The following is a 26,133-nucleotide window of genomic DNA, read 5'->3' on the forward strand; positions in this document are numbered from 1 at the left end:
CTTCTCAAAGCCAGAGCCTGGCCAGGTGAGGAGCACAGAGGGAGTGGAAGGACTCACAGCCCCAACAGCCCCACCCCACAGGGGCCCAGAACACCTGCTCAGGAGGCAAGGGTTTATTACGGCCCTCCATGGGCCTAGAGGCATGATCAAGGTTGGTTACATGTAGGGGAAATCATGCTTGTTGCATGCATAAATACATGGAGATACATGTTACACCAGCACAAATTCACAAATCCTGCAGCCTTGGCAGGACAGTGCCCCAGCTGAGGCAGCCCCAGTGTCCAGAGCCCCCCCCCCCACCCACTGCAGCCAGCACAGCCCCATCCTCTCCAGGAGCAACCCCACAGGGCCAGGGCTCCCTGAAGCAGGAGAAGTCAGCCCAAAGTCAGTGCTTCGTGTTCTTTGCAGGTGCTTAAGGTCACCTGGCTGAGGTCTGCAGCTCAGCTCACAGGTGGAGACAGAATAGTCTGTCCGGCGCTGGGAGTATTCCATAGTTTCTCTGCAGGAAGAGTGTTTGCAAAGTCACCAAACCACAGTTACATCTGCAGACCAGGGAGGGTGCTTCTCTGGTGACAACAGCAGGGAGACACCCTCCCCTCCAGTGTTTCCACAGCTGGACAGTCCTCACACTTGGCTCAAGCAGGCCCTGTCGAGCCCCACCCCTTACACCAGCTCTGCATGTGAAGCCATCCCGATGTGGCCCCAGGTAGGGTAAGTCCCGGCAGCAGGAAGCTCAGACCTGCCCCACAGACACTGGGAGGCTTGTAAATGAAGCAGGAATCAGTCACTTGGGGGGGGGGGGGGGCAAAGAAGACCCCATCCCCACTGCCACTCCTCTTCCACGGCCACCAGGATCCAAACACGGCGCAGGGTCCCGCCGGCTGCATAGCTGCTGACCTCTGATTTCAAGAGAGCCGGGGAGGACACACGGACCCCCAGACGGAGCATGGCAGAGCCCTCCCCAGCACCAAGCAGCCAAGACCAGGAACACAGGGCTGTTTCAGTAATGACAGAGTGGGGGCACCTGGGTGGTTCAGTTAGTTGAGCATCCGACTCTTGATTTCAGCTCGGGTCATGGTCCGGGGGTCGTGGGATTGAGCCCCACGTCGGGCTCTGCACTGAGCCTGCTTGGGATTCTCTTTCTCCCCCTCTGCCCCTCTCCCCCCCTTGCGTCCTCTCTCTCTCTCTCTCTCTAAAAAGAGAAACACAATTTTTAAAGAAGACATTTTAAAAAAGAAACAGCGGCCTGAGGTGATCAAGCAGCCCACAGGCCTTCTGAGCCGCCTCCGCACGCGCGGGCAGCACATCTGAGGCTGACAGTTCTTGGCGCTTCTGGAGGGAAAAGCCTCTGAGAGGCAGGTGGGGGACGAGAAGGGGAGCAGCTGAGGCACAGGCAAGTCCGTGCCAGCGGCTCTAAGCCCCGCTGCCCGCGGACGCCTTGCCAGCCCTCCAGTCAGTTCCAAGCCCAAGGAGACGGGGCAGCGCTCCACGCAGACGGCACGCCGCACAGGGGCACGGGGTGGGCACGCTGCTGTTACGCCGCCAGGTGTGTGCACGCCAAGAGCGCACAGGGTGCGGCGGGGCAGAGGCCAGAAGGGTCCCGAGGAGCGTAGGAGAGTTGGCGTGCGCTCTGGTCACGCACGCTCACCGCTGGGTCCTCGCGTCCCCTCTCCACCCTGAACCAGGAGGGCAGCTGTAGTCTGACCTGTCCCATGATGTCACCGGGCCCTCTGAAGCCACGGTGAAGTCTGTGAGTCCGGCGACGCTCAGGGCTCAGGTTGCCGTCAGCCTAGAGAGCAGTGACCTGGGTGAGCTCCGTGTTGGGTGTGGACGGGCTCTGTGGGCTGACAGGCACCATGGGCAGGTCCACGCCTAGTCATGCGGGCCGTGGTACTGTCTCGGAGGTCTTGCAGGCGAGGGCCACATCCTTGGCAATGCTGCGCACACGGTCAGACACCTGCATCTCCCGGCGCAGGGCAGGAGCACAGCAGAACTTTCGGAAGCAGGCCTTGAAATTCTCGTCCAAGAAAGCGTAGAGGATGGGGTTGAGGCAGCTGTTGACGTAGCCAAGGGCTGTGCAGAAACGCAGAATGGCCACTGCGGTCTCACTGCCCGGCTGAACGCCCAGCCCTTGGACCAGCACGAAGACCTGGACGGGCGTCCAGCAGCCCACGAACACCGCCACCACCACCAGCACCAGCCGCGTGATGCGCCTCAAGTTCCGGTCCTTCTCCCGGGAGCCGGACAGCAGGCGGACGCCACGCAGCCGCCGGATCATGAGGCTGTAGCAGATGGAGATGATGAGCACGGGGATGATGAAGGAGAAGAGGAAGATGCCGATGGCAAACACGGGGCCCCAGTAGTCCTGTGGGGCGGGGATCTCCACGAGACACTCAATCTCTGCAGGGAGAAACACAGGGTCAGGGTGAGCGAGCCGGCACGGGGCCCTCTGGGGCCAGAGGACGACAGCACGGGGGAGGGGGGCCACCCACTGACCTTCGTCCTCGACCTGCGCCGAGCCCATGATGGCGACAGGAACACCCACGACAGACGCCAGAGCCCAGATGGCCACGTTGACGGCCTGGGCCTTGCTGGACGTCCGGACATCGAGAGCGCGGATGGGGTGGCAGATGGCCACATAGCGGTCCACGCTCATGGCGGTCAGCGTGAAGGTGCTGGTAAACATGTTGTAATAGTCGATGGCAATGACTGTCTTGCACAGGGCATTTCCAAATGGCCAGAAGCCCAGGAGGACATCTGTGCCCTGGAAGGGCAGCGTCAGCAGCACCAAAGTGTCCGCCAGAGCCAGGTTAAAGATGTAAATGTTGGTGGCTGTCTTCATCTTGGTGTGCCTGCGGAGAGCACAGGGGGAGGGAAGACCTGGCCCAGTCCCTCTGGCTGGACCCGGCGGCGGAGGCCCGGGGGCCTTTCTTGTTGCCGCCACCAGGAGCACCCGCCCCGAGACCCCTGTTGGAAGGCAGGCCCCCCGGCCCGGCACAAGGGACTTGGGGCACAAAACTGTGCTTCCGGCACACACAGAAGGCTTCCGAACCCCAAAACCGGTCCGCTTTGGGAAGGCTGGGATGTCAGGCAGCAGAGCACCCCTGTGACTCCACGTGGGAGCAAGGGGACAGGAATCTTCAGAAAAAGGACCAGTCCCCCTCCCTGCCTTCCGAGTCTTCCTGAAGACAGTCCACGGACTACGATGTTGGCCCTAGACACACCAGAGGTTCCTGAGGGCTCCAGAGTCTGTAACAGCACGTCAGAGGCCTTCCGACCCATGTTGTGGTCCGGCCATAGAGACAGGAAACGGCACCAGAAATGGGAGGTGTGCTAACAAGACCTGGCTGTATCCAAGGGACACAGCCTTGGGGACCTTATAGTTACGGAATAAACACCTGTCGAGTGGGGCACCTAGGTGGCTCAGTCACTTAAGTGCCCGACTGGCTCAGGTCACGATCTCGTGGTTCATGAGTCTGAGCCCCACATCAGGCTGTCAGCACAGAGCCTGTTTGGGACCCTCTGTCCCCCTCTCTCTGCCCCTCCCCCACTCGTTCTCTCTCCCTCCCTCTCTCTGTCTCTGTCCCTCAAAAGTAAATATATATTTTAAAAAATAATAAATAGGGGTGCCTGGGTGGCTCAGTTGGTTAAGCATCCAACTCTTGGTTTGGGCTCAGGTCATGATCTCATGGCTTCATGGGTTCAAGCCCCGCATCAAGCCTGCGCTGGCCGTGCAGAGACTGCTTGAGACTCTCTCCTCTCTCTCTGCCCCTCCCCTACTCGCACTGTCTGTGTCTCTTTCAGAATAGATCAATCAACTTTAAAAACTATCAAAAAATAATAAATAGCAAATAAATGCTTGTTGAATGAATCAATGTTATGATGGTGGCGATGGAGGTGGTGATTGTGGTGGGGATGGTGGTGGAGAGAATTCTGGTGATGGTGGTGATGATGGTGACTGTTGTGGCAGTGGTGCTAATTAAGGTGGTGGTGATCGTGGTGGTGGTGGTCGCACAACACCAAAGATGTTGCCGTCACCAGGAACACCAATGTTCCCTGTAAACTAAGCTTCCATAAGGGAATCTGGGTTCGGTTCTGCCTCTCAGAGAAGGATTAGAAAGAAGCACAAACAGACCTCAATTATGACCAAATAACAGCAACAATGACCACAGCGGCAGACACCTGAGCCAAGCTCTCACATGGATTTTATCTCATTTAAATTTCAAAGATGCGGGCGCCTGGGTGACTCAGTCAGTTAAGCGTCCGACTTCAGCTCAGGTCGTGATCTCACGGTCCGTGAGTTCGAGCCCCGCGTCAGGCTCTGTGCTGACATCTCAGAGCCTGGAGCCTGCTTCGGATTCTGTGTCTCCCTCTCTCTCTGCCCTTCTCTCACTCACGCTCTGTCTCTGTCTCTCAAAAAAAAAAAAAAATGACTAGGGGCGCCTGGGTGGCTCAGTCGGTTGAGCGTCCGACTTCGGCTCAGGTCATAAACTCGCGGTGTGTGGGTTCGAGCCCCGCATCGGGCTCTGTGCTGGCAGCTCAAGCCTGGAGCCCGCTTCGGATTCTGTGTCTCCCTCTCTCTCCGCCCCTCCCCTGCTCATGCTCTGACATTCTCTCTCCCTCAAAAATAAATAAACATTAAAATATTTTTTAATTTCAAAAATGCTATTTTGATCCCCACTCTATGCAAGAGGACCCTTAGGCTCAGAGGATCTAAGTGGCCTTGAAAAGAGCTGGCAGAAAAGCAGAGAGGATCAAGAGAACTAGAAGACGAGCCACAGACAGGAGGAAAGATTTGCCAGAGATGCATTTGATACAGGCTGCTGTCCAGAATACACAAGAAGGCTTAAAACTCGACAATAAGAAAACAGACAAAGACTTTAACAGACACCTCACCAGTGAAAACAGCAACGAGATACTGCTACACACCTCTTAGAACGAGCAATTTCCAGAACACTGACACCACACGCCGGTGAGGGTGTGGGGCGGCGGGAGCTCTCATTCGTTGCCGGCGGGCATGCCAAACGGTGCAGCCACTTTGGGAGACAGTTCGTTGGTCTCTTACAAAACTAAACATACTCTTACCATACGATCCAGCAATCACACGCCTTGATATTTACCCAAAGTTGTTGAAAACTTGTATCTGCATAAAAACCTGCACACAGATGTTTATAGCAGTTTTATTCACAATTGCCAAAACTTGGAAGTGACCAAGATGCCCTTCAGCAGGTGATGGATTCGTAAACCGTGGTCCATCCAGAAAATGGAATATGATTCAGTGATAAAAAGACATGAAAAGATCTGGAAGAACTTAAGTGCATATTCCTCAGTGAAAGAAGCCAGTATGAGAAGGCTACACGCTGTATGACCCCAGCTACGTAACGCTCTAGAAAAGGCAAAACTATGGAGACAATAAAAATATCAGTGGTTTCCAGGGGTTGTGGGGTGTGGAGGGATGAACAGGCAGAGCACAGAAGATTTTTAGGGCAGTGAAACTGTTCTGTGTAATATTATGATAGTAGATACATGTCAAAACCCACAGGATGTACAACACTAAGAGTGAACCATAATGTAAACTATGGGCTTTGGGTGATTATGATGTGTTAACGTAGGTTCAATTGTAAAACTGAGTTGTAACTCGTTATAAAATGTACTGGTCTGGCGGAGATGTTGCTAACAGGGGAGACCATGCATGTTGGGGGGCAGAGGCATATGGGCAATCACTGTACCTTCCTCTCAATCTTGCTGTGAATCTAAAACTGCTCTAAAAATAAAGTATCTTTAAAAAAAGCAGGACTTGGGGCGCCTGGGTGGCTCAGCTGGTTGAGTGTCGGATTTCGGCTCAGGTCATAATCTCGAGGTTCGTGAGTTCGAGCCCCGCGTCGGGCTCTGTGCCGACAGCTCGGAGCCCGGAGCCTGCTTCCGATTCTGTGTCTCCCTCTCTCTCTGCCCCTCCCCCTCTCACGCTCTGTCTCTCTCTGTCTCTCAAAGATGAATACACGTTAAAAAAAACTTTTTTTTAAAGAGCAGGACTCGGAGCTGGGGTCCGGGACTGCAGAGGCAGTCCACCCCAGTCCACAGGCTCAGAATACACTGTGCTAATACTCGGACCAGCCCCCACACACCAGTGTCTCTGGGGACTGCTGTGGGCAAGACAACCTTCCCTGTCTGCTCTAATCAGGATGTGGCTCTGAGAGTCCTGATGCCACAGTGCGGACGAGACACACAGAGAAGTGACGACAGCAAGAGTGAATAAGACCACCCCGGGGCGCCCGGGTGGCCCAGTCGGTGAAGCCTCCAACTTCGGCTCAGGTCGTGATCTCACAGTTTGTGAGTTCGAGCCCTGGGTTGGGCTCTGCGCCGATAGCCCAGGGCCTGCTTGGGATTCTCTCTTCCTCTCTGTCTGTCTCTCTCTCTCTCTCAAAATAAGTAAGACTTAAGAAGACAAAGACCACCCCAGGTTGCTGCACTTGTCACCCACAACCCACCCTCCAGCCACAGAGGGGCACGTGTGTGAGTCCAGTGCCGCGGGGTCCAGCACTGGGCACAGCCAGCTGCTCTTCCTGGCCCCGGTGTGAGCACGTGCACCATGCACCTCGCACACATACGTGCGCACACTCGCATACGTGCACACGCCAGTGTTGACACGTGCACACGCTCACATACATGGACCTGTTCACATGCACGGACAACCCTAACCGTGCATGTACACACACTCATGCCTTCGTATGTGCACACACACACTCGTGTGTATACGCTGTGCATGCCTACCCCGCTTTAAACCACACACGCGTGCACGCACACGTATGGCACACTGACTCGTGTGCACCCACTCCCACACGTACGTGTACACAGGCACACATGTATGTGTGTGGCTCACACTTGTGTGCACTCCTGCACGTGTGCATTCACCTTTTGTGTGCGCGCATGCCTGTGTACACGCTCGGGCATGTGAGCACACGTGAACACACACACATGCGCACGTCCTCACGTTGTCGCCCCACACCATCCCCACGCTGTTCCCCTACGATGGACCCCGACCCCACTCCCGGCCACCCCTCTTGGCCACAGGGGCTTTCCCATTCGGAGCACAAACATGCCGGAGTCAGCCCAGACGGCAGCAGCGAACACGATGCTGGAGCTGAAGGCAAGGGCTTCGGCACCTGCCCCGGCACGGGCCCCGGAACCGGCCGGCGAGAGCTGCCTCTTAGGGGCACGGTGAGGTCCAGGAGAGCCTCACGCCGCGGCTCAGCCAGGAAGCTGGCCCGCAGCTCAGGTCAGGGAGCGTTATCTGCCAGGAGTCAGAGTGACAGTCCGTCTGGGGCACGGATGCACCCTCTGCCCTCATCAGGACGGGGGTGAGCAGGGCTGGTCCTTTCCTCTCCCTCTCCCCCTAGTCAGGTGCCCCAACCCTGAGGACTCAGAGCATCCGGGACCTCAGGACTGACCCTGACCCTGCTCCTGCCTGACAGGATGACCAGAAATGGAATGGGAAAAGTGGGAACCCCCCACCTGCCAGGCCCACCCAAAACAGCCCCCTGCCTCAGTTTCCCCTCTGCAGTAACGTGGGACTCACCAGTAGGGAACCTTGGCAGGTCCCCAGCCTACCTTAGGATGACATACATGACGAGGCAATTTCCCAGCAGTCCCCCAATGCAGACGGCCAGGTAAAGCCCTACGATGGTGACCTTGAGCCCAAGGGGCAGGAAGGCGCCGTGGCTGGCATTGAGCAGCAGGTTGGGGGGCAGCAGGCTGTGGTTGGGGCTCAGGAGGGACAGGTTGCCCTGCAGGTGGCTGCCGTAGAGGACCTCCCAAAATGGGGCAGGGAAGAGGGACTCCATGCCACCTCCCTGCGTGCAAAGCAACCTGGTACCTAGGAGAGGACAGGGACACATGACCACAGCACCCAACACCCACCCGGCTGAGGCCTCCGAGCACAGTGTGTGTGGCCCAGCAGGCACGTGGACCCCCCACACATACACACAGGCAGCCACAGACGCAGAGGCATACATCCACACACAGAAACAATGGAGGCAAGCAGACACGTATGCACAGATGGGAACACGCAGAGAGGCATGTAAGTCTCGTCAGACCTGTAGACTCCCACATGGGGCGTGTGGATGTAGTTACACTCCGGGACATGTGTCCACCCACAGGGACTCATGGACACACGGCCACCCGTGTGCACACATCACACACAGAGGTGTCCAAAGCTGACCTCGTGCACGCACAGGCACAAGAGGGTCAGAGACATACCCAGAAACACCTGCAGCACAGGACCGAGGCTGATCGAGCACTCAGCTCCCTCCCACCCCTCCCCAGTCCTGCCTGAGAGCTGCAGTCTGTCCACACCCGGCCCCCAGCAGCTTAGGCCTTACCTTAGCAACCTCCGTGGGAGCCAAGACTGTGGGGATGCTAACCGTCAGCGCTGGCAGAGCAGGGCTGGGATCCCACGGCCCTCAGCGCCGGATCTGGACAGGGCTGCGGCAGGCGGCTGCTCCTTCCCTGTAGCTGCCAGACCAGACGCAGCAGCCTAGCGCGGAGCTGGGGGATGGGGAGGAGACTGCTGCTCCTGAGGGGGAGGGGCCACGCGGGGTGGAGGAGGGGGCCGCAGGGAAGGCGGGGGTCACCAGGCCCCACACTGGATGGGGAGAGACCAAAGGACCAGGACACACACTTAGAGATGAATGACAGACGGGCTCCGACACACGGACACAGGAACTGAGCCGGGGCACAGACATACACACAAGGACGCACGGGGACTCGGGGACGGGCACGGGGGACAGACACAGAGACACGGGACAGAGACAGAGTGGACACACGGGATGGAGACACAGGTAGGTGCACACACAGACTGGGACACAGACATGGGGGCTTGTCTCACACACAGAGACACTGCCTCGGACAGGCTCAGACCAGCCTCGGTCTGCACTCTGTGCCCAGAACAGCACCCTCAGCTGGGCTCCGGGGGAACTGAGGCACAGCAGGCCAATAGGTAGGTAGGTGGATACACAGTGCCCCCGCCCAGCCAGCCCCAAGCGGATCAGAGCCTTGTAGACAACAAGACGCCTAGACTCTACTGTGGACCCTGTGTCCCTGCTGTGTGCCCCGCACGTCCACCCTGAACGCGAGCTCATCCGTCCCCATCATACCGGCTCATTGTCATCAGCATCACCTTCATGCAGACAGGAGCATTAAGCCTCAGAGGTGTGAAGTCACCTGTCGAAGTAGCAGAGACAGGGTTCAAACCCAGATCCACCTGCAGCTTTGAGACACCCCAAGGGCGTCTCGCCACAGCAGGGTCCCAGGGCAACATCTGAGCATCATTCCGTCACAGCCTGGGCCCCCACACCGACGCAGCCAAAGGGCTCCAGTGGGGCTGCCTCCTTCCCAGCCCTGGGGTCACATGTCGTGTGGGAGATCTCTCAGATCAGCTACCAGCCTTGCAATCATGGGGTCATTCTTCCTGCACAGGCTCTACTCACATAGCCCAGACCCTGCTTGGAGCATCCGTCTCCAAGGATGGGGACCTGGTTGCTAGGCGACTGGCAGCAGCGTCGCTAGGATACCTGGCAAATCAGAGAGGACAGGGCAGGCAGATGCCCCAGGACTCAGCATCCTAAGCCGTCCCCCAGGGCTTATCTCTGCATCTTCACTGCGGCTGACTCAGGGACACGTGTGGAGACATGGGGCACACCCACGGGGACACTCAGGACACAGGCTCACGTGCCTGCATGCACACACACAAAGATGCCCAAACAGGCACACGAGTGAACACACAAACACAAGCTCATGCTCAGAAATGCACAGACACCCGCAGGCACAAACACACGGACCACACACACGTGAACCCACGCCAACGTGCACTCAAGGCACATGAGCAGACAGGACAGAACAGGTGGACACACAGATCAAGGCCTTCAGACACCCAGGGGCCACACACGAGCACCACACTCTCCAGGTGAAGCTTGAAGTATGATCCTGCTGACCTCGGGAGCCCAGCAGGGGCAGGAACCCAAGGAGGCCAGGCTTGGCCTCCCGCAGCCTCCCCCAGCCGGGCTGACCGAGGTCTGAGCAGCCAATCCCAGCCCCTCCTGCCCCCGCTGCCTGCGCCCACCTGCCTGCTCACCGGCCCGAGCTCGTTTCATAATGGCCTCCAGCTGCCTCCCAGCTCCGGCACAGACTAGGGGAAGGGAGGGCCATGAGGCTGGCCTGGAAAGGTATCCCGTGAGAGTGCACCCAATGGACCCAGCGCTAAGGACGGCTGGAAGCAGATACCTGGCCCCTCACAGGGATGGTCTCAGCCGAAGGTCAGGCTTGGTCACCTGGCCCGTGGGGGGTCAGGCTGGAATGCTGACTGTACTCCCTGGGTGTGACAGCAGCCCAGCCTTGGACCCTAAAGGGCTCCCACAAAGGGAGCTGGCAGCACCGAGGAAATAGCCCCTGCACAGCCAGGGTAAGACACAGAACACATGTGTCACACATGGGACAGCAAGGGACACGTTATGTGAGACAGCATTGGTATCAAAGCAGGACAACTCACGGGAGCCTGGGTGGCTCAGTCGGTTAAGCGTCTGACTTCAGCTCAGGTCATGATCTCGCGGTCCGTGAGTTCAAGCCCCGCATCGGGCTCTGTGCTGACCACTCGGAGCCTGGAGCCTGTTTCAGATTCTGTGTCTCCCTCTCTCTCTGACCCTCCCCCATTCATGCTCTGTCTCTCTCTGTCTCAAAAATAAATAAACGTTAAAAAAAAAAATTTTAAAGCAGGACAACTCAAACTCACATCATATGCAGGCAAAACAAAACACACAGGGGCACCAGGGACAGCCCAAGGCATGCGGCTTACGTGAATGACGGCACAGAACGCATGTCCACAAATTATGGTTGTAGCTGCCTGGGCTGCACTCAGGAGTCATGGGAATTTGTGGCAGGACCTGGTCCCAGAGAGATTTCCACCCACAAAGTGGGGCGAATGCACCTCACTCTTGCCCAGTGAGTCACAGCCCGGAAACGCCCGCTACTCGTGGCCTCGGGCAGGCTCGCCGTCTGCTTCCGTCCATCTCTGGGTGCTTTGCTACCCCTGGGCGCGGCACAGGAATCCAAGCAAAGTCACCAGAGCCTAACAGGGAACAGCTGCCCTCGGGGAATTCAGTTCCCAGGTCATTTGTGCTGTTAAAAAGCGAAAGACCCTCCAGGCACCTGGGGGGCTCAGTCGGTGGAGCAGTTGAGCATCCGACTTTGGTTCAGGTCACGATCTCACGGTTGGTGAGTTCGAGCCCCGCGTCGAGCTCTGTGCTGACAGCTCAGAGCCTGGAGCCTGCTTCGGATTCTGTCTCTCTCTCTGCCCCTTCCCTGCTCATGCACTGTCTCTGTCTGTTCTCAAAACTGAACAAACGTTAAAAAAAATTTTTTTTTTTTTAAGTGAAAGACCCAGGTTCCTGGGTGGCTCAGTTGGTTGAGCATCAGACTTTGGCTCAGATCAGGTCTCAAGGTTTGTGAGTTCAGGCCCCATGCAGGGCTCACTGCTGTCAGCACAGAGCCTGCCTCAGATCTTCTGCCCCTTCCCCATTTATACTCTCTCAAAAATAAATAAATCCTAAAAAAAATTAAATTAAAAGTGAAAGGACTCTTTCTTTCAAGTTTATCTACTTATTTATTTTGAGAAAGTGCACACCCAAGCAGAGAAGGAGCAGAGAGAGAAGGAGAATCTCAAACAGGTTCCATGCTCAGTGGGGAGCCCGTCGCGGGGCTCAATCCCACAAACCCAGAGATCATGACCTGACCCGAAATCAAGAGTCTGATGCTTAGACTGAGCCACCCAGTGAGCCACCCAGACACCTCCAAGGACATTTTTTTTTTAGTTTATTCATCCATTTTTTTAAAAGAGAAAGAACGTGCATGTGCACACGAGCACAAGCAGGGGAGGGACAGAGAGAGAGAGAGAGAGAGGATCCCAAGCAGGCTCCACGCTGATAGTGTGGGACTCGAACCCTCAAACTGTGAGATCATGACCTGAGCCAAGATCAAAAGTCAGATGCTTAACCTACTGAGCCACCCAGGTGCCCCTAAGAAAAAACCAAAATGGAAGGATTTTATCGGTTGTGAGTTTCATCATAATAAATTACTTTGTGTGATTTTAACTTTATAATATTTATATATGGCAACAAAAGAATTGACCTGTACATTTTCAATATAATGTTAAATTTTGTAGTCACTTCACAAGTGTCTTAATTTTTTTTGGAGTTTTATTCTCAGGCTTTGGCAGCAGTCAAAATGCTTTTAGATCCCAGCATTCCCATCAGCCCTTGAAAAACAGACGAGTCCTGGGCACAGAAATAGGTGGGAGACACCTACCTGGTGGCCTCGCACAGCTACTGGGCCCTAGACACTTGGAGATCCCCGTCCCACCCCCCCTTCCCGCCCCCCTCCCCAGGAAACTGCAGGGCGTGCAGAGGAGGAGCCCGAAGAAGCTGCTTTCAGGAATATGAGCTGTGTAGGCACCAAGCCCTCCAAGGATTAGGGAGGAGGGGTATCAAAGGTTTTCAGTCCTACAAAAACAGAGGGAAAGTTACAAGTCCCTTCTTGCAGGAGAGCAGCTCCCACTGGCCCCATAAACCCCCCTCCACTGCCAGAAGCCAGCAAGTAACTCCCCTTCTGCGAATGCTCCTGGCCCAGACCTGGGAAGCTGAGAGGAGAGCCAAGATCCCCGTCTCACAGCACTCACCAGGGTGGGAGCACAGAGTTGAACCTGAGGCAGCCCCTGCCTGACTGTGGGTATCCGGGAGGACTGCCTGGAGGAAGTGGCCTGCTACGTCAGACTCCCTAAGCCGTTGCTGCTTCTGGATCCCAGAGGCCTGTGTCTTCAACAAGCCCCAAGGCTGGTGCTGAATCCCAAGGCCCAGACCATACCCCAAAGGCACGTGCTGGGCAGGAAGGGGCAGCACCCCAGGAACAGCTTGTGCAAAGCCTTGGGGGCCAGAAGGATGGACAGTCATTCCATGGAGCTTGGGGCTGGTGCAGGCTCTGATGTACAGGGGCACAAAGTCATAGTTTACCCTTTCACCAGGAAGCCAGAGGAAGCTCCCAAAAACAAGGTGAACCGTCAACACCCTCGTGCACAAAGGCCAGGTCTCAGCTGAGACCCCATCCCCAGGACAGTTCCCACCTCAGGGCTGCAGGTCCTGAACCCCCAAAAAGGCATCATCATCCTTGGCACACAACCGTGAATGAAGGGGAGAGTTGTGCATGCACCATAACGAATTGTGGACTTAATGCAACAATTTTGGCCTAATGTAGCACCAGCACATGAATTAATGAGTTCTAAAGGGTTTTTTTTTTTAATGTTTTTATTTATTTTTTGAGAGAGAGAGAGAGAGAGAGCAGGGACTGAGGATCCGAAGTGGGCTCTGTGCTGACAGCAGAGAGCCCCATGCAGGGCTCAAACTCACCAACTGTGAGTGAAGTCAGATGCTTAACCCACTGAGCCACCCAGGGGCCCCTCAATTAATGAATTCTAGAATAAACTGATGAGTGCATGCATGAGTTATAGAATTAATAAATTGAGAAGTGAGTTAGTTATGAAATATGATGACACTAACAAATACATTACAGAAATATAGGACCCAGGACCCAGAAATTTAGAGTTCGGGAAAACCTGGCTCCGGTCTTGCGGGACCCCTGAGACTCCAAACTTGACCTGGAAGAGGGTAGGTGTCCTCCTGAGCTCTGCCCCAGTTTCCCTTCCCTGTGAACGACAGTGGCGGTGAGAGCCCTTTTGGGTCCAGCAGCGGAGAACGCGTATCAGACAGGAAGGTCTCATTGCTACGCCCTCTGCCCCCAAAGCCACTCCCCAAAGACTTCTCCAGCCTGGAAGCTGGGACCACAGCTCCCAGAAGAGTACGTTTGGGGCTCCCAGAAAGGAAAGAAAGGGCACCCGGGCTGGAAAAACTGGCGGTCACCTCCTCGGGTCTGCTGCAGGGATTTCGCCCGTCGGATGTGGGCGCCCTCCAAGCACCTGGATGCTGAGTCTGCCGGTGCCCCTCCCTCCCCAGGGGCAGGCCCGCCCCCGCCGTGCAGGGGGAGGGCGGGACTCCCGGTTGCCAGGCAACCGCGTCAACAAGTCCAGGAGAGTCAGGGCTCAGTTGGAGGCTCAGACCCCGGAAGGCGGAAAGTATGGGGTGTACGGATGGGGGACAAGAGCCGGCCCCTCGACCAATGTAGCAAGAATGAGTTGGGGGAGGGTGATGGCCTCCGGCAAATGCCGTGTTATGTGGCTGTGCCTGCGGCCCACAGTGGGCCAGAACCTGGCCCAGGGTCCGGGGCCTGAGGTGCTGTGGGCTTGGAAGGAAGAAGTCCTGCAGGGCTGAACCAGGCCCCCTGGGCGTTCCCCTCTCCTCTCTCGTGGGCCCTCCCCGCCCTATCACCTCCGTGGGCTCTGCTTTCATCTAGACCCAGCAGGGGACAGGCTAGGAAGACAGGGTTCCCCCCAAACACGTCCAGGGCAGCAACTGTCCAAGTTGCTTTCGGCCTCCCACAGACACACACCTCCCAGAAGGACATGAGTCCTCTGCCCAGGGCAAAACGGAAGCCCACCGACTCTCATCTCCAGCCCCTAACACTAAGGCCGAGTAGAGCAACCCGCCCCCCCCCCTCCCGGGGTTGCAGTGCGGGAGCGGGGGAAGACTGGGGGTTTGCCGACTGACCGTCAACCACAGACATGGGGGACTGGGGCACACTGAGGGTCCCAGAATTGTGGGGAAGGGCCTGCCAAGCTTAACATGTTCTCTACCCTGGGTAGGGCCCCAGGTCTCCGCATTTTCTCAGTGGACAGAGAACCAGCCGGTGGGCAGGAAGGGAATTTCCTGAAACTCAGCGGATCAGAAATGTCTGGTTGACAGCAGGGGTAAGGAGGACGGGTGCTAGGCCTGCCCAGAGGTGCTGAGTCTGCAGACGCAGGACCTAAGGCCAGCTGCGGGGAATCTAGAAGGGCCAGAACTGGGAGCGCACGGGGGGGGGCCGGGCCGGTGCCAGTGGGACTCACTCTTCCCTCGGCAGAGCGGGTCGAGCATGCAGTCGCCAGCAGAGAAGGAGGCCGGGCTCCGGGGCCCGCGGGAGCGAACCGGAAAGGGGTCCCTTGAGGAACGCGCCCGGGGGGCGCCCGCGGCGCAGCCCCCCAAGCCAGGGTGGGCCCTGACGCTGGAGGAGCTGGCGGCCATGAGCCCCGCGCAGCGTCACCGCCACCTGCTCTTCGGTGACCAGCTTGAGGACGTGGGCGCGGCCGCCTCTATCTTCCCGCGCGAGTCAGTGGAGCTGGGGAGCCGTATGCCCGACCCGCGTGCGTGGACGCAGTCACCGGAGCCGCCCGGCGTGCGCCAGGACCGGCTCCTCGGCGTCCTCAAGGCAGCCGAGGCCCGGGGACGAATCCGCGCCTTGCGGCTGCGCTACATCCGCATGCGGGTGAGGCTCGGGGCCGGAAGGAAGGGGCGCGCAGGCGAGAGGGTTGCGGGGCGGGGAGGGGACACCAGCCCGTGTGCCCCGAGGAAAGGGGTGGGGGTGGGGGGCGCCCTGCAGGAGGCGGCGGGCGGAGCTAGGGCAAAACATCGCGGAGGCTTGGAGACCCGAACCCCCGCCCCGCGACCCGCAGGCGGAGGAGATCTCGCTCCTCACCTGGCAGCAGAAGTCCGCGCGCGCCGCCATCCGGCTGGAGCTGTTCCTACCGCCGCAGCTGAAGCCCACGCGGATCCCGGACCCCCTGGATCGTCAAGAGGTGCCCACAAGCCCGGGAGGGGGTGGAGCGCGGGGGGGGGGGGGGTGCATCCCGGCCCGCGTCCCCGCACACCTGGCTCCAGCCGCTCTCGCCCACAGAGGAGGCGCGTGGAGACCATCCTGGAGGAGAAAGTTGACGGCAGCGTCTTCCCACGCTGACGCGGCCCCACCCTTCCACATAAAGTTCTCACGGTTCAAGCGCCGCCTGGTCATTAAGCCCCCTCTCTCCAGGTTCCCCGGGGAGGGAGGCGGGGGGGGGGGGGGCGGGTGTGGATGCCGCCTTCTCTGCGTCCGATGTCACAGACATCGGGAGACACAGAGTGGGGCCCCTCCAACAAAGTAGAAGTGTGCAAGTGGCCAGGCGTCAGATCAGCAGAGGACACTGATGATCCCTCAAGCCCTGGGGCTGTCCCCATCCGGCAACCTGGTGCCCTGCAAGTCTGTGAGAGCCCCCAGTCTGAGGGGACAGGAGTAAGAATCTGATGGGCAACGGTCACACCTCCAGAATAAGAGCAACCTCAGGGAGAAAGTGGGGCCCAAGTGGGACCCCGGGTTGGAGGTCATTCCATCAGGGATCAGAGAGGAGGGTGGCCTTCTGGGCAGGGAGAGTGCACAAGCCAAAGGTGGTCTTTGGAACCAGCCGCCCAGGAGGCCCTCCAGAGGATGGAGACTGGGGAAGGGGAGACCCCCTCAGGGAGGCCTGCACTACCCCACAGAAAACCACCTTACCATCCTGAATGACCTCTTCAGTTCTGCTCGATCCCCCTTACGCCGCGCGCACACACACACACACGCGCGCGCACGCACACACACACACACACACACACACGCGCGCGCATACGGGAAGGACCCCCCCCCCCCCCCCCCGTGTCCCATTCTGACAAACCCACTTCCTGCAAACCCTCTGGACTCTGAAGAGTCTCCCAAGTTTCTGGATATGTCTCCCCTTAGAGAGCTTACTCTTCTCCCAGACACAAGCTCTTTGTAGAGCCTGGAACTTGGCCACCTTTCCTTTTTCTTCCCTCCTGGTCCCTAGCGGGCTCCAGAGGTGGAGGCTGAAAGATTTCAGACAGGTCATGTCTGAGTGGGCCTCCCGCTGAGTGGGCCCACAGCAAAGAACTGATCCTGGGGGGGGGGGGGGGGGCGGGTCATGCTTTACCCGCAGAGGTCAGAGCAGGGTCCAACAAGGACTCCTGCTCAGTGGTGGTCAGTGCCCCTCCCTGACCCGGCTCAGGACGGGGGCCTAGCCTCATGGGAATGTGGGCCCTCTGAGCCCTCAGCAAGCCCTTCTCCCCCTGCACCTGACCCTTCACCCATTCTAGGCTGTTGCTGCCCTGGCCTTGATCCAAGCCCAGAACTGTGTGTGGAAGCTGGCTTCTGTGGCAGCTCTGGGAGGGAGGGGAGGGCTGTGTGTGGCAGCTGTGGGTGGGGGCTGATCTTTAGGCAGAGAGGGGGAAGGAGAAACAGGGGAAGAGAAGGTGGCTTGGGCTGAGGACAGAGATCTCTGTCCAGGAGTGGTGGCCACTTACACCCGGACACGAACGAGGAGGCTGACAGCCAGCCCTGACTCCCCTGGCCAAGCCCCCTTGTGATATGGACCAAAGCATCCTGTCCCTTGGGGATGTGCTGATCACCTAGGATGATTTCCTCTGCTTGGTAAACACGTATTTCATTTCGTCACTTGTCTGAGTCTCCATTTCTTTATCTTTAAAATAGAGATCTGGAGGGTCTCACCAGGCTGTGAGTGAACACAGTGAGTGCCCCATAAGGGTATGGTCACTCTGCATCAGGCAAACACAAGAGGACAGAGGCACAAGATAGACACACAAAGCCCTGAGAAGACCAGCAAGAGGGTGGCCTCACAGGTAGCTCTGCATCGAGCTGGCACGGGGCGGGGGGTGGGGTGGGGGGGTCGCTGCACCAGGGAAGGGGCCCTAGCTCTGCAGAGGAATCCAGGGAAAGTGGCTGAGGACATTTCTGCCGGGCCCAGAAGAGGCTTCTGCTATGGGAGAGTGCAGCATGTGGGCCAGGACTCAATGTCCTGGGGACTGTAAGGGACCAGGTTGGTCCTGGAGCTGGGATCCCGCTCATGCTCTGGACAGCGAGTGCTGGGTTCAAGTCCCATATCCACCATTATCTGCTGCATGGCTTTGAACCAGTTCCTTCCCAGCCCATCTGGATCCCTCCCGTGGAATATGGGGCACTCTCTGTTGAGACAGGCTCACCGGAGGAGGTGCAGGAGACCCAGAAAGGCCAGGGCAAGGGGAAAAGAGTGCACAGCCAAGTGGCCGGAGGAGGTACAGTGTATGGAGGGCCGGGAGGGCAGAGACGGTGTAGAGTGGCATGAGTGCAGGGAGAAGCGTGTGACCCCACACTTGGTCAGCTGCCCCACACATCTCTCAGGAGGTGGGTGGACACTCCACACCAAACACTGTGGGATCGGTGTGGCTGTGTGACACTGACCAGGTGCTGACCTGTCCTTGTAGGACCTACCTCTCAGGACTGTTACCTAGGTTAAATAAGAAGCTTCTGGCCTCTGGCCTCCCCTGGCCAGCCCGTCAGCCAGCTAGCTCTGTGGCCATGCCGGCCGAGGCCTCTGGGCACACAGCGTCAAGAGGCACCCCAGCCTCCAGGGCCCCTCTCGCCTCCCTGACCTTGTGCCACCCTCTCCTCCAGCGCGGCCCCCACTCTCCCAGGCCCCTGCACTGCTGTCCTGCCAACACCGTCCTTTGCTGAAGGACACCCCCCTCCTCGGCTGTATGGCTCTCCTTAGCCCTCCTCACCTCTCACCCAGTCTGCCAGTCTGTTTCTTGTCTGCTCCAGGGCTGGCCTATCTGACTTACTGTTAGGTGCCACTGCCTGGCGCACAGGGAGCACCCAGATGATCGCCGAATGAAGAGCACATACAAAATCTCCACTTCCCTTTACATCTTGAAGAAGAGTTCTGAAAAGCGTGTGCATATCGGCTTGTGCAATTGGAAGGCATTTTGTGAGCGGGACCCGGGCATCAGGAACTGACCAAGCTGAGTCCCTGCACTGGGGACAGGAGATGCACATGGTCCAAGGCCAGGGGGACGCAGACACTCTGCAGCCCATTTCCAGAGCAGCGTCAGGGCTGCTCTGGCACTGGCCCAAAGCATGCCAGGATAAGAAATTTAACTGACAGCTGTAACAGAGCATAAAATATCAGGAGAGTCAGCCAAAGAGAAGGGACAGGGCATTCGTTGCAAAAGGGAGGGTGTGGCTTTAAGCTTGAGGACATCTCAGGGCAACTGGAGGGGTTGGAAAAGACTCAGGCCCCACAGACAGGAACATTTGGTGACTCCAGATGTAGGAACCCATACTGCCAGTATCCACCAGCACCGGGGAACAGGACGCCCCCTTTCTTGGGAAGGCCCCTAGAACCCTGTGCCGGTGAGCTCTTAACCCCACTTTACAGGCCACAGCACATAGTCGCAGGGAGGCCAGGCCTGGGCCTGGAGGAACCACTATACAGTCCTTTCCAGCCTGGCAAGGAGCATATAGGACCGCAGGGTCTTAAGGGCTCTTGTGCCCAGGCACTGGACCAGAGTCTCAGGGGCACCCACAAGAATGGCAAAGCTGGACTGGCCCCCCTGAACAGAGTGGAGGACACGACCACACCCCCATCTACTGCAGTGCCAGCTCAGGCCGCCCTGTGTCCAGAGGCCCCATCATTAGCACCTCGTCTCCACGGGCCACCCTCAGCGACGGTGGGCACCTGGGTGCCCCGCCGAATCTAACGGGACGTGGGGAGGGGGCGGGTGGGGAGCAAGGCCAGCCGAGCGCGGGGCGGGGCGCGCCTGGCAGGGCGGGCCGGGCGCCTCCCCGCGCGAGGAAGTCCCGGCCCCGCGCTTTGGGGAAGTGCAGCCGAGGCGCCTGCGCACTGCACCCTGCGCCCCCTCCCCGACTATCGGGCCGGACCTCGGGGCGCGCGGGCCGGCGGCGGCGGCGCGAGCGGCTCGGGAGCGCGGCCGGTGAGTGCGCGCGCGCGGCGCCGAGGACGGCGGCCCTGCCCCTCCCGACCTGGGGCCCGGGGGCCGTCCCGGGCGGGAGCCTCAGGACCCGGCACCCCGATCCGCACCCCCACGGACTCCAGCCGCGGGGTCCACGTGGACCCTGGGCCGCGGCGGGACGGGAGCCAGTTCCCCGCGCGTGGGGGAGGGGGCGCTGCAAACCGGTTCCCCTTTTTCTGCAGCTCAAAGCCTGGGGAAGTGATTGCTCAAAGGGGGGGGGGGCCGGAAGAACCCAGGTTTCCGCGTCTCCCGCCCCCCGCCCAGCCTGTTGGGGAGGGGCCGAGGCGGGACACCCTGTCCGTCCCCACCCCTGCCCCCTTGGATCTGGCAGCCACTCACCCTGCGAGGCGCAGGGGAGGCACTGCGCCCCCGGCCCCAGCTGATCTGGGGCTCCCGGCGCCGGCCTCCCTCCAGAACGCCGCAGGAGTACCTCCTGCCGTCTGACTTGAGTCCCGGCTGCTGCAGTGCACGCCCCTTCGGCAGCCAGGGTGGGGCCCAGAGGGAACCTGGCCTCTCCCGCCCCCACCTCGCCTTTGGGTCGATGGTGAGTGGGGCGCCATGGCGAGTTCCTTGAGGTAGGGGTGGGGGCGTCAGAGCCTGGAGGAAGGGGCCCCTGAAGGAGACAAGCTCTACCGGGCCAGACCTTGCCAGCAGAGAGAGGAAGAGAAAGAGAAATGGGTCGCCCCCACCTCTGCAGTGGGGGCAAGGGTCACCAGGCTTAGGAAGACCTGGCCAGCCTTGGAGGAGCCAGGCAGGGGCTCCCCCACCAGCTGAACGGGGGTAGCCTAGGAAAGGTGCTGAGTGCCATCAGAAGCAGGGAATGGAGCCCCTTTGTCCACCCTCCTCCCAAAGGTTATGGCATTTTTTTCTGGGATTGTCACATTTTCTTATTCTTTTTTTGGACTGGGCGGGCTCGGGGACGTTCTTTTTCCTTCTGTGGAGCAGAGTAGCAGCCGCTCCCAAGGGAGCCTCTCTGTCCCCAGAGGCCAGGCTTGCTGCCTGTCCAGCCCCTCCCATCCCAGACTTGGGGGCCAGAGCCTAAGGGGCTGGGAAATGCCAGCAAAATGCCAGGATGAGGGAGGGGCAGGGACCCTAGTTCAGGCCTTATGTGACCTCGGGGGGGGGGGGGGGGGGGAACGGAGGGGGGGGAAAACAGGTGGCCCCAGTTAGCCTCAGGAAGGTGCAGGGAGCCAGGCCCAGGCCTGCAGCTAGGAGAGAAGACATTGACCCCAAAGTCAGCCTCCAGCCTCAGAGCCCCTAGCACGTGGGCCTGCACCCTCGGACAGGGCCCCTCCTCCAATTCAGAGCCAAGCCTTCGGGTGCTAGGGAGTGGAGTGGGGACAGAGCCCTGCCCCCACTCACGGTGGGTGGGGGCGCAGAGGAGGAAGAGCAGTTTTCTGCCTGGCTACCAGACCTCAGAAGTTGCCACACCCCTTCCCTTCCCTTCCCTTCTTCCCTTCCCTTCCCTAGAAGCTTGACCCCTGAGGGAAAGGCAAGCTGTGAGGCTGCTGCTTCCCCATCTGCTCGCTGGGAGTCTGTGGGACCCTAGACTTTACCCTAGTTCTGGGGCAGGGCAGGGCCTCGGCATCCCCGCACCCGGGAGGAAAGGGGGCCCTAAGCAGTGCCTACCTCGGGCACTGCCGCCTCAGATCGCCGCTCACATGCAGTCCTAGCGTCTCTGTTCCCAGAGCTGCCTGACCTGATTCTGCTGTGATGCCTACCCTAGAGCGTCCGCCTCCCCCTACCCTGGGAGACCCCAAGATGGGCCAAACAAGGAAAAAAAGACCACAAGCTGAGGGAGGGGGGCAGCAGGGAGGATGGTAGTTAAAAGAGAAAATAAAGTGAAAGCAAGTCATGAGGCTCCTGGCCACCAAGATGGGGGTGTGGGGGTGGGACTGGACGGCTCAGGGGGGCCCTTGTCAGCTGTGCAGGGGAGCACCCCAGGCCCTGGGGGTCCTCACCTAGGCCAAGAAGGACACAGGCAAATGCAGTGGTGGAAAGGCATCTAAGACTGCTCCCCAAGGGCACTGATGGGCCACCCTGGCATGGATGCTGGGATCTATGGTTGGCCTCCCCTGGGGTGGGGGTGGGGGGATCAGACTCCTAACCCTGACTTGAGGCTTTGGTGCCCAGTGCCCCCTGCGCGCCCTCCCCATGAAACACGGGTGTGGACGCCGAGATGGAGGCTGGCCCTCACCCCCTCCAGGGACCCCGCATCTCTGACAGCCCAGCCCATTGCTGTCCCCCCCGCTCCCCTCCCCCACCGGCACACCAGGCCCGGTTGCCTTCGGCAGCCTGGCAGGGGAGGGGGAAGGGAGGCCGGGAGACCCTGGGTGTGGTAAGGTGCCAGCTAGGGTTGGGGTGCCCGGGGCAGCGCCCAGGACCAAGGAGCCACAGGCCCCCAGGCCCTCCTCACCCTTGCCCCGCTGCATTCCCACACCCTCAGAAAATCCTGCCCCAGTCAGATCCTTCACGCTGGAGGCCTAGTCAGCTGCAGACATGTTGGAACCCCCCCGGGGCCACCTGGCAAATCTGGACTCCCTAGTGGGGAGCAATCCTCCTGCAGAAAACCCAGAACGGAGGGAGCTGAGGAAGGGGGTCTGAATGTCTGACCGCTACCCTTATGCGTTAACCTGACAGCCCCAGACTCTTGGGGGCCCCCAGCCCCTTGGGAGGGGCCAGGAGCCGGAAACCAAGAAAGAGGAACCCAGACTTCCGGCTTCCCAGGGACAGAGCAAATGGGGGTGTCCCGGAACCTTCTGTGGAGATCTCGTCTGGGGCCCCCCCTCACTGCCCCTGCCCCTGCTCACAGCCCTGGTGTAGGCTGAGGGCAGAGGTAGGAGCCTGAACAGAGTGGTCTAAAGCGGGCGGCTGCTCCCCCCAGGGCTCCTGGAAGGAGGGAGAGACTCTCAGGACCCCTTCTAGGGGACAGTGGAGACTGTGGTCTCAGGTTCTCAGGGAGAACCTCCACCTCTCTTCTCAGACTCTCAGGCTGTGGTGAGGGTCCCGGAGCCAGCACCACGGAGCCGGGGCGGCCTCCACCACCCACCCATGCCCACCCCGCATGAGACTGAGAAGCAGGTGCACCGCCTACACCCCTGTCTCTGCCCCCCTTTGTGGGATCGGGGGCGGGGGAGACCCTTGAACACCTGGGAGGCCGGGAGGGCGACCACCGAGGGGAGTCAGGGAAGAGGTGTGTGCGGGGCCCTGGGTTCTGGCCTGGAGCTGAGGAAGCCCCCATCTCACCAGCACATAGGGCCAGAGGAGGCAGACCAGCCCCCCTCGATGTCCAGTCATGACGCGGCCCCCCCGGCTGCCCCCAGCCGCAACCCCTGCTGCTTGTGCTGGTGTTGCTGTTGCGGCTGTTCCTGGTACGTGGGGATGGGGGCGGGGGGGCGGGGGGGTAATACAGGAGGGGACTGAGCAAGGAAGGTGGGCTGAGCAGACATAAGGCCCGGGGTCCCGCCGCTGGCCCCTCGGATGGGTTCTGAGGGGTCACCTGAAGGCAGGACGCCTCTGCTGCCCATAGCTCTCTACAGGGGTTGTTGGGCCCTGGTGACCCGTCGCCGCTGCCCCGACCCCTCTGTACGTGTGACTTTCGTGCCTGGTGTGTGCCTGAGGGTGTGTCCATGTGCAGGCACCTGGCCGACCCACATGTGTGCGCGCTCATTTGTCCGCTTACTCAGCACATGCTTATATGAGGCCGCTGTGATCCAGCCTAAGCTGGCCCTGGGCACTTACAGAAGAACAAGACAGAAGCAGGTCCTACAGACTGTTAGGCGGGGGGACACTGGGCAGAGACTCGGCCCAGGGATGACAGGGACAGGCTTCCAGAGCGGCCATGCCAGAGGGCAGCTGTGGGGCCTCCCCGTGCTAACGGGCTTCTCTAGTGTGGAGAAGCTCTTGGGAGTTTTCACGCCTTGCAGAGGCCTGGTCCTATTCAGGCTTCCAGCTTGTGGCTGTTGAGTGGCCAGCGCCGTGGACCCAGAGGGGGATCTGCTGACCAGTGAGCAATTCCGGCCCGAGGCGGGAGGAGAGGGGCAGCCTGAGGGCAGAGGTGGGAGGCCATGAAGAATTAGGACGCACCGACAATTGGGCTTCGGGGGTCAAGGGAGAGTTTGGGGTCTAGCAGGCAGGGGAAGGGAAGAGGGCAGGTCTGTCTGGATGTTTGGGTTTGAGATGTCCGGTAGACATTTCACTGGCCCTACAGAGATCTGGCTGGAGGCATGGATATGGGAGCCAGCACTGACGCAGTGAGGAGCCAAGGGAGGGAAGAAGGCTCCCTGGGGAGAATCTGCAGTCACACTTGCAGGCTGGGGCTTTCCTACTGCATCAGCTGGGGCCTCTGGGAGAAAGGAGTCGGGGCTGAGGTCGGGCCAGGAAGGGAGGGGCACACCAGGAATCTGTGAAGTCCCAAAGGCTACAAGACGGTAAAGGTCTCCCCAGCACCGGTGAAACTGCCTTGGCCCCAGGGGAGAGACCGGAGGGAGGGGCGAAGGGCAGCCCGTGCAGACACTCCTTCCCTGGAGGGTGTGAAGGGAGCAGACGCCAGGGCTGCCTACCTGCAGGGGGCTGACACCCGGCCGAGAGCCCCCAGGCCACACGTGCCTGTGGAACACATCTGTGTGTGTGTGTGTGCGCGCGCGCGCGCCAAGACCACGTGTGCCAAGGAGGCCAGCGCCACCTTTCCCTCTGCGGTTAGGAACGAAGAGCGGCGGCGAGCGTGGCGGGCCTCCCGGGAGAACAAGCTGCAGCCCCTCCCCAGCTGCGAGGCGTGGTAGGTGTGGCCAGCCGTGCGCGCGCGCGTGTCCGGGGGGCGGGGGCGCGCGCCTGACCTGGCCTGGCGGGGAATGCCCACAGCGCCACGCCAAGCCCGGAGGAGGTGCGGAGCTGGGCGCAGTCGTTCGACAAGCTGATGCACAGCCCGGCGGGCCGAAGCGTGTTCCGGGAGTTCCTGCGCACCGAGTACAGCGAGGAGAACATGCTCTTCTGGCTGGCCTGCGAGGAGCTCAAGGCCGAGGCCAACCAGCACGTGGTGGATGAGAAAGCCAGGCTCATCTATGAGGACTACGTGTCCATCCTGTCCCCCAAGGAGGTGCACCGCCTTGTGGACCAGGGCTGGGGGCGGGGGCGGGGGTGGGGGGGGCGCCTCCTGAGCCCCTGACGGTGGCATCCTGTCCCACAGGTGAGCCTGGACTCCCGAGTGCGGGAAGGCATTAACAAGAAGATGCAGGAGCCTTCGGCGCACACATTCGACGATGCGCAGCTGCAGATCTACACCCTCATGCACCGGGACTCCTACCCGCGCTTCCTCAGCTCCCCCACCTACCGTGCCCTGCTGTTCCAGGGAAGCTCCCAGTCCTCCAACGAGGCCTAGGCTGCCCACCACAGCGGCACAGACGTGGGACCCCTCTGGTGGGCACAGACTCGGTTACCGGCACCAGTGTGCGTCCGCGGATGTCCGGCACACCAGCGGGGCCCAGCACCCCTGAGGGCAGTCCCAGACAGGAGCCCCTCTCTACCCCGGGGACCTGGGACCCGGAGGTCCTGCTGAGGGGAGGCGAGAGGGCCTCTTGACAGCAGGCAGTCTCTCCCCAAAAAGCTCCCCACGGGGCTCCTGCGTGGGGAGAGGGAGACCTCCCACGGGGTCTGGTGGACCCACCGGCCTCACTTAGGCCTCCTCCCCAAGCAGCCAGGGACCTTGAGAAATGCCTTTGGTGGGCAGTAGAGCCTCTGTGTGTCTAGTTGTGACGGGAGGAGACAGACCCTCTAATTCAAGCTGTCTGCGCCCGGATCAGACCCAGAACCTCAGAACTAGGCTCAAGGCAACAGGAGCCAGTTTCTTTTTTATATTTCCATTAATTTTAAACCTGGAAACATGTCCTTACTGTATTTTATCAAAAAAAATGAAAAAGATGTTTTCATATTTATCTCCATTCCTCCTCCATCCAAAATAGGATCTTTTATTGAAGATATTTTTAAAGCAAAAGTCTCTCCTTTCTTTCCACATTTGGGGGTGGGAGATTAGAGAATGGATTGCCCCAAACCCAGAGCAGGGAGCAGCGGGCTCCAAGGACACCTGGCCCCGGTGGGCAGCTGTGCTCAGCCTTGCCCTTGGGACGGTGCCATGCCCCCCGGCAAGGGCGACCCCCACAGCGTCTCGCAAAGCTAGGGTTGGGCAAGGCACGTGCTTGCCAACCTGTTCCCTACATTTCTGGGAGGCCGAACATTTCACACCTGCAGCAGATCCAGGAAACTGAGACTCCGGCCCAGAGTCCACCCAATCCGCTCCATCGGATTGGAGCAGCCGATCACGGACGGCTTGGAGACCCAG

General features: G+C 59.7%; 3 protein-coding genes across 11 annotated transcripts; 2 read left to right on the top strand and 1 right to left on the bottom strand.

Annotated features, from left to right (window-relative positions):
- Nucleotides 1-1,320: 1,320 nt before the first annotated feature.
- On the bottom strand, nucleotides 1,321-9,670 carry OPRL1 (opioid related nociceptin receptor 1). 3 transcript variants are annotated; one of them, XM_042930356.1, is made up of 5 exons: nucleotides 9,153-9,670; nucleotides 8,379-8,544; nucleotides 7,609-7,873; nucleotides 2,497-2,852; nucleotides 1,321-2,400 (listed from the first exon to the last, which is right to left on the bottom strand). In XM_042930356.1, the coding sequence occupies exons 3-5, from the start codon at nucleotides 7,839-7,841 to the stop codon at nucleotides 1,877-1,879; spliced, it is 1,113 nt and encodes a 370-aa protein (XP_042786290.1). In that variant the 5' UTR covers nucleotides 7,842-7,873; nucleotides 8,379-8,544; nucleotides 9,153-9,670; the 3' UTR covers nucleotides 1,321-1,876. The 3 variants fall into 3 exon arrangements, with proteins under 3 accessions (XP_042786290.1, XP_042786291.1, XP_042786292.1); XM_042930357.1 differs by lacking the exons at nucleotides 8,379-8,544; nucleotides 9,153-9,670 and having other exon boundaries at nucleotides 7,609-7,889; XM_042930358.1 differs by lacking the exons at nucleotides 7,609-7,873; nucleotides 8,379-8,544; nucleotides 9,153-9,670 and adding an exon at nucleotides 4,930-5,092.
- Nucleotides 9,671-13,475: 3,805 nt separating this feature from the next.
- On the top strand, nucleotides 13,476-15,963 carry LKAAEAR1 (LKAAEAR motif containing 1). 5 transcript variants are annotated; one of them, XM_042930359.1, is made up of 5 exons: nucleotides 13,476-14,179; nucleotides 14,798-14,902; nucleotides 15,055-15,456; nucleotides 15,644-15,766; nucleotides 15,849-15,963. In XM_042930359.1, the coding sequence occupies exons 1-5, from the start codon at nucleotides 13,994-13,996 to the stop codon at nucleotides 15,900-15,902; spliced, it is 870 nt and encodes a 289-aa protein (XP_042786293.1). In that variant the 5' UTR covers nucleotides 13,476-13,993; the 3' UTR covers nucleotides 15,903-15,963. The 5 variants fall into 5 exon arrangements, with proteins under 5 accessions (XP_042786293.1, XP_042786295.1, XP_042786294.1 ...); XM_042930361.1 differs by having other exon boundaries at nucleotides 13,482-14,177; nucleotides 15,865-15,963; XM_042930360.1 differs by having other exon boundaries at nucleotides 13,482-14,170; nucleotides 15,865-15,963.
- A 4,046-nt stretch (nucleotides 15,964-20,009) lies between these two features.
- Nucleotides 20,010-25,788, top strand: RGS19 (regulator of G protein signaling 19). 3 transcript variants are annotated; one of them, XM_042930365.1, is made up of 6 exons: nucleotides 20,072-20,343; nucleotides 22,783-22,880; nucleotides 23,049-23,170; nucleotides 24,502-24,576; nucleotides 24,660-24,894; nucleotides 24,985-25,788. In XM_042930365.1, the coding sequence occupies exons 2-6, from the start codon at nucleotides 22,851-22,853 to the stop codon at nucleotides 25,174-25,176; spliced, it is 654 nt and encodes a 217-aa protein (XP_042786299.1). In that variant the 5' UTR covers nucleotides 20,072-20,343; nucleotides 22,783-22,850; the 3' UTR covers nucleotides 25,177-25,788. The 3 variants fall into 3 exon arrangements, with proteins under 3 accessions (XP_042786301.1, XP_042786299.1, XP_042786300.1); XM_042930367.1 differs by lacking the exon at nucleotides 22,783-22,880 and having other exon boundaries at nucleotides 20,010-20,343; XM_042930366.1 differs by lacking the exon at nucleotides 24,502-24,576 and having other exon boundaries at nucleotides 20,073-20,343.
- Nucleotides 25,789-26,133: the final 345 nt, after the last annotated feature.

This window comes from Panthera leo, chromosome A3, assembly GCF_018350215.1.
Source record: "Panthera leo isolate Ple1 chromosome A3, P.leo_Ple1_pat1.1, whole genome shotgun sequence".
Taxonomy (NCBI): domain Eukaryota; kingdom Metazoa; phylum Chordata; class Mammalia; order Carnivora; family Felidae; genus Panthera; species Panthera leo.